The 9,539-nt window shown below is 35.3% G+C and overlaps 2 protein-coding genes and 1 long non-coding RNA gene across 3 annotated transcripts; 1 reads left to right on the top strand and 2 right to left on the bottom strand.

Moving 5' to 3' along the window:
• Positions 5,399–7,969, top strand: LOC104725338 (RNA-directed DNA methylation 4-like). The gene is made up of 9 exons (XM_010443977.2): positions 5,399–5,932; positions 6,057–6,137; positions 6,227–6,330; positions 6,431–6,505; positions 6,622–6,663; positions 6,765–6,898; positions 7,005–7,196; positions 7,281–7,377; positions 7,587–7,969. The coding sequence occupies exons 1-9, from the start codon at positions 5,803–5,805 to the stop codon at positions 7,818–7,820; spliced, it is 1,089 nt and encodes a 362-aa protein (XP_010442279.1). The 5' UTR covers positions 5,399–5,802; the 3' UTR covers positions 7,821–7,969.
• Positions 6,431–6,872, bottom strand: LOC104725337. The gene is made up of 2 exons (XR_757879.2): positions 6,742–6,872; positions 6,431–6,646 (listed from the first exon to the last, which is right to left on the bottom strand). It is a non-coding gene; the product is annotated as an uncharacterized LOC104725337 (long non-coding RNA).
• On the bottom strand, positions 7,984–9,011 carry LOC104725336 (cysteine-rich repeat secretory protein 55). Its single transcript, XM_010443976.2, has one exon. The coding sequence runs from the start codon at positions 8,945–8,947 to the stop codon at positions 8,156–8,158; it is 792 nt and encodes a 263-aa protein (XP_010442278.1). The 5' UTR covers positions 8,948–9,011; the 3' UTR covers positions 7,984–8,155.

The raw sequence follows: 9,539 nt of genomic DNA on the forward strand, positions 1-9,539 counted from the left end.
CGTCGGGTGGGTCCTTATCTATTATATATATATTTCATAAAATTTGAAATTATAACATTATTTACTTATTTTTAATTTTAAGTTATTAATTCTACAAAAAAATAGAAATGTGATTAAAGAAAATATACAGTTAATTATTAATTATAAATTTTGTAAATACTCACTTCTATATAAACATAGATTGTCTCATACTTTTCATCTAACAAAATAATTTATTCAAAAATATTGCTTTCAACTTTGTTATATTGGTAAAACTTTTTTAATGGAAAGGTAAAATTTTCATATTTTTTAAACCAAACTTTTCTCCTACTTTCACTTTTTTCAGTTTGTAATAGGTAAGATTAATATATTGACCTAAAAAAAGATTAATATATGAGTCTTCTTTTTCGAATACTGTATTTTAAAAGTTAATTAGTATTTTTAGATTATTTTATTTAATTTATCTTTTCACCTTTGAATTATTTGGAATTCATATATTATCGTGTTTATAATTTTCTATTATTTCTTTATTTATGACAAATTAATTTTCTTCTATTTTTTCAACCTTGATTGGTTGTCATAGACCATTTTTGTGCAACCATAGTTGTTACCATTCCTTCAATTCCAAAGGGAGATAAAAAGTAGAAGCTCATCAACCTAATGGTTAGATAAAATAGGCTAATCAATCACAAGCTTACAACAAACATAGATAGATAGATTGGAAAAACATAAATTGTTGTTGATAGATCCATAGGAGTTCAGAGACTGTGACACCCTGGTTTACGGATAGGTTTAAAAGAATTGATTTGGTCATCAAAGTCACCAAAGTGCATTTATCTTTTCGATCAAGTGTCCTGAGAGAAATCCTGAGTTAAGCGTGCTTTAGCTGGAGTATTTTCAGGATGGATGACCTTTCGGGAAGTGATTGTCGAAACTGTGCGAGTGAGGACAAAACGTAGGAAAAAATCATATGGTGATTTATAGGGGTAAGTATTTAAAGCCTCTTGGACGTAATAAAGCGGCCGTCGTATATGGGTGGGTCAGAAGTAGACGTGGGACCCACTGAGGAAGGTGGGCCATGGACTGGGTGTGGACATGGGGCTCACTAAGCAAGGTGGCAGTCGGGGCGTTCCAGAGACAAAGGCTATATCATGGTTTGTCAAAGACACTTTCACGAATACATAGTAAAATTTAACATTAGTTACTATCAAAAGTTTTTATGACGTTAGAAAAGGATCTTTAGTTTCATTGGTTGTCGGAGCAAGCCATTTTGAGATAGCTAAAAAACGTGAATATGTTCTCTCTACATATGAGGGGGCAGAGCCGAGGTTTTCTCTATGGTGGAGGAGGTTGGACGCAAGATTATCTTTCCAAGGGAGGAAGATGGAGGAGGTTGGACGCAAGGTTCTCTGCATAAAGGAGGAGGGAGGAGCCAATGTTCTCTCCATGGTTGGTCATACACTATTGTGATGTTACATCATTTATTAGTATACTATGTAATATACATTTTTGAGCCAATAATTTTAGTAATTAAAAAAACTATGCCAAAGGGAAAGTAAAAAAGACATATAATATGTTTTTAATGATAACATACATAAAAAAATTGTAAATGAATATAAATCAGTATATTATAGTAAAAATAAAACTTCTAAATAACGTTAGTTTATAATATTAATTAAAAGAAAAAAGTGACACGTTGTCCGGTGAACCAAGAGATATCAATTAGGTGGGGGAGATTAGATAAAATAGGATATAATAGTTATATAATTGGCATATAAGTAAAATTTTATATACTTATTATTAATCATATTTCTATTAAACTAAAAAATTGTAAAATATCTAGCGTTTTAAAGTATCTCCATCGAACATATTTGATAGAGGGTCACAAAAATAAAATAAAATTTAAAAATGAAAAAAAGATAGAGAGATGAAAAAAGTGTCTCTCCCAAAAACTGTTAAGATACAGAGTCTACGGTTGTCATTATTTGATTGGTTGGATAAACTAAAAAATAATTAAATAATTAAATAATTAAATTAAATTAAAAATATATATATATATTTTTTTTTGACATCTAAGTTGTTATATAACCTACGTCATTTACAATTTCATATTTTGGTTCACATAGTGAAAACAAAACCCATTTAGTACATGAGGATGCAAAATAGAGTAGGTTAACGACTCAGGACAAAAAAATCTTAAACTGCTTTATCCAAATCAATATAATGAATGGGATAATGTCGATTATTGTCGTTGGGTTCAGGAAACCGGTTCGGGTAATGAACCAGGTCGTTAAGGAGGTTTGAAAGTAGACCAGAAATATGTCGGTTTGGTTTGTGTTTCTTTACAAGGAGGCAATTTTTTAAAATAGGAAAAGTGTTGCAAATCCTAAACCTAAACTGGAATAGAGAGGTTTCAAGGATTTATATAAAAGAAAGCAAATGTTCCCAATTCAAAATCATTAACATAAAAAAATAGGGAGAGACAAGTTAGAGAAATAAAATTTTCATGTTTCGGTTAGTTAGATTTCTTATTATGCCTGGCATTCGAGTATGATACAAGACTCGGTGGTGAGACTTGTACTGGGATAGAGATGATGGCTTCCCAAGCTGTCGGCCGCTTCTCTCTTGTGAAGGAAAGATGGTCGTTGATGTAGATCTGACAAGATGGCGGTCGCTTCTCTCGTGTGGGATCGGTAAAAAGGGAAGTGTTGGCGGAATGAAGTACACCACAGAGATGTGATTTGTCTTTGATACAGTACACGATCTCATCCTTGTGGAGTCTCACACACAAGACAAAGAAAAAGCTTATTCTCTCAAGAACACTTAAAGAGAAAAAGTAAGAAAATTCAACGTTTTATTAATATCAAAGGTGAAAATTCGTACAACTGCTGCAGGGAGACTTTATAAGAGTCCTTCAGCTAGCCCTAAGGCCGAAATAAATGTAAAAATAATGCAACAAAGGAAAGAAATAAAAGCAATCCCAAAACCATTGTTTTATTTAAAGAAAATACTAAAGTAGACTTGATCCCTCTTGGTGAGCACGTCTTCTAGCCGTTGTTGGGGTTTGTTGGACCTGCAAGGATTGAAAATATTGATTAGGACTTACCTGGATGCGATCTAGGCCCAATTGATGTTCTTTGAATCACTTCTTGTACTACTCGATGTACTACTTCATGGTTCTTTTCTTGTACTTGTTTGTTGGCTTGTTTCTTGAAGTAGGGGTCTTCCTGGAGTTCCTCAAGAGTATCTTGATCAGTCTCTTGATGCTCCTCCATGTCCTCTATGTCTTGGTCTTGATTTCACTATCTTGATCGCTCTCGGAGGTGAAGCTTGTATCACACGTCTCTTGCAGCTCCAATGTCTTCTCTTGGCTTCTTAGGGTTCCTTGACCTGGCCAAAGAGGTTTCATACCTGGGGAACTGGTTTGATCAAGACTCATTTGGGTGAAGGCTTCAACAAGTTCTTCATCAGCAATGTGATCATATCCGTTGTGGCGGCATGATGGTAGTACAAACCAGTTGACGTCCTTCATCTCTAGGGCGCTTACGATGTCTTGAACAGCTAGGTTAAACCTCTTACTTAACTGTTTAGTCTTTGATCGTGTCATAGGGCCTTCTCGTACTTCTAGTACAAGATCTGGTTCAACGGTTTGGATGGTAGGATCGATGTCCGTATTAGGGTACCCGTTCGGGTTAAAGTCCGGATATTTCGGATTTTCGGATATTTCAGTAAAGGGGTTCTAGATCCATTCAGTTATTTCTAATATTTGGGTTAGATTTCGGATAAACACCCATTGGATTCGGATCGGGTTCGGGTTTTATCCAACACCCGAAATATATTTTAGATTAGGATTTGGTTTTTATTATTTACATCTTAACCTTAACAAAATACTCGAATTTAATCCGAATTCTAAACGAATCTGAATTTAAATCTCTCCGACTCCGATATTAAAAATGCAGAAAAGATATGACAAACACGTTTTTTGTTGAAAATATGCTATTTGTTTTGCATTTTTTTTTTTATTATATATATTTTTAATATGTAGAAACAATATTTTGGTATCTAGAATTCATGAGTGTGAAATAAAAAAATGCAATTAAGTCTCTATAAAATAAGTAAAATCTCTCATATCTAAAATTTAAAAAAAAAAAAAAAAAACAAGTTAGGCCTATTAATATATAAATATTTGAGGTTTTAGTATTAGCTTAAAAGATTACAATGGCAAAATAGTTAGGATGCACCAACTAAATGCTTTAGGACATGTGTGCAAATCCCAGACCTATTTCTTTTTGTTTTTGTTGTCAAGGTTGTTTTTACGCTCGCGTAGGTGAATACGCTTCAAGTTGTCTTGTTTCTTTCGAAGGTACTTAGAGAAAACACTTTTTCATTTGTAGTCACATTTATTTGGTGTATAAAAGAATTATCTCAGATTTTGAAAATCGTCATAGCTGCTTTATCTTATTTTAATAGTATATATCCTCGATCTGATCTCAATTCTTATTAATTTGCTCCCAGAACGAACATGTTTGATCTACAAGATAAGACATATTTATGGGCTATATATAATCATTCTATAATAGTCGAAATGGCAAGGATAAGAGCAAACAACCCTCAAGGTAAGGATAATATGATCTAAAAACACATTGAGTACATTGCATTTTCTACTTTCTATGCTATTTTTTTTTAAAAGTGAAAAAATAGAAATATGCATTTGATAAACCTTCTTCTTTAATTTAGAGTTATTCTAATTTAGAGTACAAATAGAGTAATATATTAAAAATGGTCATACGTTCAAATTATATATATGAGGGGTTTGTGATTTCAAAAAAACTATGGTAACAAACGGGTGTTTCATTAATACGTTCATTCCAAAGTTAAATCTTTTTCTTTTTGAGATAAAATTTGCAAGCCGAGTGGAAAATACAAATGTTATAAATGTCTTTTATATATATATATATATATATATTTTTTTTTTTGGTCACCAAATGTTGCAAATCTCTATAACAATAACAACACAACATATTATTTTACAAATTTATTGAACATTAAATCAATATGTTCGTTTGAATAAAATGATTCAGAAGACAAGACTTTTAGCGGATCCGACCACTCATTCGATTTCTGGCCGAGCTCAATCCGGTTTATCTGATGGTGGAATTCAATCCGGTCGATCAGAAAATTATGGAAAACCGAACAACAATCTAAAACGGCGCCGTTTCTTTTGCAGTCTGTGTAATAAAAACAACGCAGCTAAATAAATTCTTCGACCTCTCCCACTCCCACCATTAGCATTAGGGCTCTCTCTAAATTTATCAGTCTCTTTGTATCTGTCATCGATCTTCCGCAGAGCTCAACTCGAATCAATCAATCAAGCCTAATCAAATACCTCAACGAAAAGAGGGTAAGTTTCTCTTCTCTCTCTACCTGATTCTTCAAGTAAATTTCAAAAGTTGAGACCTCCATGAGCTGTCTATAACAACGATTCCAACTTAATCTAGCTGCTTCTACAGTGCTGAATTGTGGGTTTTTTTTGTTAGCTGTTTTTATAGAGAGTAGTGTTCGTTTCTAACTGATGAAGCGATAAAAGCATCAATCTTTTTGTGTGTCTGCGATTACTAACACTGTACAATGGAAGTTGGAACCTTTGACCTTGTTTTCTTTAAAATTGCCAATTGAGTCGTAACTCGTAACCAAAGTGGCACAGTGAGATTGTTCTTGGTTTAAACCTGAGTGTGGATGGTTTCTCTTTCCATATGAGTTTATGTATCTCCAGATCCCTTTCTAAGCGAATGATATTTATAGTAGTTGAGTTTTGGTTTCTTTATGTTTAGCAGCGGTTTCACTATGGATGCGGTGGGTGAAGGTTCTTCTACTCAAAAGAATGAGGTAGGAGAGAAGCCTGTGATTGTTAGAGTTAAGCGAAAAGTTGGACAGTCTTTGCTCGATGCTTTCTGTAAGTTTCGTCTCTCTTTGTCTCTCTTTGCTCTATGTGCTCTGTTTTGATCTTTTGGTAGTGGAGCTCTCTGTTTGTAGCTATTGTGTGGACGGTGAAAAACTGATATTGTTTTGGCATTTAGGGTTGGAGATAAATGAAAGACCACTCAAACGGCAGACTCTGGCTTTATCACAGCTTTCTATTTCAAATTCAGGAGAGAGAGGTAAATTCTATATTTATCTCTGGATCTTTGTGCTTATGTGATTATGGTTAGGACTCAGTGAAACTTCAGTATTGTTTATGTGGATATAGGTTCTTCTGTGTCAGAGGACGTGAAACCGAAGAAGGTTCTAGTGCGGCATTTGGAGACAGTCACGGACTCTGAGACCACGGCTGACATTGTCCATTCTTTCTTTGTCAGTGAATTTTCTTATTCTGGTTGAGTTACAAACCCTGTATACTGTTGTTGTTGTTGTTGTTTGTATGTTTTGATAGTCATCATTTTGTGTTTTGCAGGAGTCTGATCTTAATGACAAAAGTGGCAGTAAAGGAAAGTTTGAGGAGCGGAAAATTTCTTTCAAGAAAGACAATGTACATTGTTTCATTTTTTGTTTTTGTTTTCAGGACTCTTAGTCCTAATTCCAGATTCTCGATCTCTTGACCTTTGTTCGTATAATGGCTTCATTCCTTTTCGTTTTTGCCTGTAGAGAAAGGAACAGCGCCTGACCAAAGCTGTACAACAGCAACAGGTATCTGCCTATTAATCAAACAGTTTTTCTGAGATAAACATCTTAGGAGAAGATCTAATACCATTTTAGATAACTAACTTGAGACTTCGGTAATAATTTAGATTGCTGCAGAGAATGCTCGGTTTGAGCAGATATGGCGGAGTAGGAATGGAAACACGGAAGGCATCCATGATAGGTGTCATTTCTATGACGTTCTTCGTGTTGATACTGAAGAAAGACGAGACACTGCACAAGAGTAAGTTCCCTAGTAATGTGCATTTGTACTTGAGATCTCAGATTCAGAAGTAGTTAAGCTGTAGTTGAAGAATCACGGTACTTAAATTTGCACTCTTGTTCTGTAGGGTTACTTCCTTGGAGGACCAGAAAATGCTCGCTAGTTTCTTGCCTCTTCTCAGAGAGTGTATTCCAACAGCAGCTGAAGAGATTGAGGCTGATATTCATTCTAGTCGCACTGAAGAATATGTTTATGACTATTATGCTGTGAACGAAGAGATGGATGTCAGCAAAGATAGTTGCAAGAGCCAGTTTCCTCTGTGCGTATTCGTTTTCCCTAGGACTACTTCACTTTGTCTCTTGTGTCACGTGCTAATATGAGTTGTTGGGTCTTTTTTTTTCAGTGTCATAGTCGAGGATGAAGATGACTTCTGCGATAAACCTGATGAATCAGACTACGACTCTGATGATTCAAATGGTACACTTTTCAACCACCCATATGTTCATTTAACTAGAATTTCGTAGTTCTGGTTCTGTGGCGTTTGCTTTTTCAGCGCTCTTGATATCTTTTTTTTATTATGAGTTAAAACATTGAGTAGTTATCACTGGCATTGTTGAGCATTGATGGTTGTGTACTGTGACATAGAAACCGGAAGTCAAAGAAATAAGTAATACTTACTTTTTTAAAAATTTGCGTGACTCAGCTGAAGAGCTTCCCAGATGAGATCTCTGAAGACGAGGAGGAAGAAAAAAAAGAAGAAGAAGATGATGATGATGAAACAGATGAAGAAAAGAGTGAAGCCTCTGATGAATCAGAAGACGAGGAGACTGCAGAAAGACATGTGAGAAGGGTCCTTGGAGACGACGAGTTTGATGATTATGAAGATTATGGAGAGGATGCAGATGGTTATGGGGACAGCGATGAGGAGTTCGAGTCTAGTTAATGGTCTTACCGATGAGTTTTGTGTACATAATGAAGATTATGCTTGTGTTACATTCTGATTAAGAGACAGTGAAGACCATTAGTGTAAGGCTGTGGAACAAAATTGTGCCTCCACTTTTAAACAAACGTAACCAAAAGTTGACACCTCCACGTCTGATCAATCATGAAATTAGATGGTGATATTGTTTATATTAATAGGGATGACATATTTCTTTAGGATAAAGAAATTAAACATACAGTATAGGATCCAATTACTTGTTTACATCTTATAGAAGAAACAAAGGAAAGAGCCTATACTCTTTGGAATCAGACTTATTCTTGTATTAGACTTTGTGACTATGGAGAGAGACGAACAGAGGAAATTTTACCAACACTAGGACCGGTTTTAGCCGGATCAAGAGGGAAGTAAAAAGGATAAAACTCGTACCGGACATAGCAACTACTATACAAAACACGACAACCCTTCTTGTTGTGGCAAGTTGTCATGAAGCTCCCGACAGCAGTCGCAAAGCACTGAGCGCAATCCAACTCGGATAAGTCCCTCGTGCATTGGACCAAACCGTTTAGTGTCGCAAAAGGTGTCAGCTTTGTCTTACCTTTACCTAAACCTTCACTCTTAGGCAAGACGGCCTCAGACCTTATTTTGTCAAAGAGTGCCCCAAGCTCATTATCGAACGTTTTGGGATCGGTTTCGGTTACATTAGCAACGTTGTAATATATAAGACCAGCGCCCGTATCAAGTTTCCCTATGAAATTCTCTTGGCTGTAACGTAAGAAGCAGAAGTCGTACAAGATCCTTGAGTCGGATTGGTTAGGACAGACTTCGCGGATTTTCTTGGCCGCGTCTTGGATGCACGTCGAGCAATCGGTCTTGCTGATGTCTCCTCTACATTGAGCAAGTCCATAAACTTTCTCTTTGTCGTTGTAACTTGAGGAAGTTGTGGTCATGAAACCTTGCGAAGGAGTCTTTGAGACAAGGGTAGCGAGAAGAGAATCGATGTTCTTGGAGACTTTGCTGCTTGCTGAGATGTTTGAATTTTTGTTGCAAAGATCCCATATTGAATCTGCTGCTCTGCAGCTACATACAATAGCCAATAGAAGGAAACACTTCACAACTAATGTCTTCATTATTATTTTTAATAAAATTTATACTTTCTTTTGAGGGTTATCTCGTGACTTGTGTTCACTATAAGGATTGAGTCTTATATTTATAACCAAAATGTTATCTATTCTAGAACGTGATATCTATAGAAGTCGGTCAAAATGCACATATAATCAGCAAGTGGAAATTATTGTTTATGAATTTAAAAGAATATACAAAATTTAATTTGTTGACCGAGTAGACTCTATATGCAGCCAAAAACTTGTGAGTTATGTGACCAATCAAATCATGAGATAAACATTATAGTTTGGTCAACTTAACCTTTGCCCTCTCACTAGACTTTGGTGTTTTGTATGTGTGACAAATAAGATTTTTAGATAGGAAAAGATAAATAACTTAGGTGGAAGATTCCAAAATGGCATCACATGGGGGTCAAAATGAATGGAGCAGAAATTGTTGACTGTAGGGTAGTATGTTATTGCTTCTTTTATATATTCAAAACGTCTACGTTAACGCCAAAGTGGCGCAACATCGACCACTTCTCGCTTTAAAAAGTCTTTCATGTGATGACTAAGCCCATCTCCAATCCACCTCTATATTTACTTTTTAATTCCATTT

This window comes from Camelina sativa, chromosome 11 (genome assembly GCF_000633955.1).
Source record: "Camelina sativa cultivar DH55 chromosome 11, Cs, whole genome shotgun sequence".
Taxonomy (NCBI): Eukaryota; Viridiplantae; Streptophyta; class Magnoliopsida; order Brassicales; family Brassicaceae; genus Camelina; species Camelina sativa.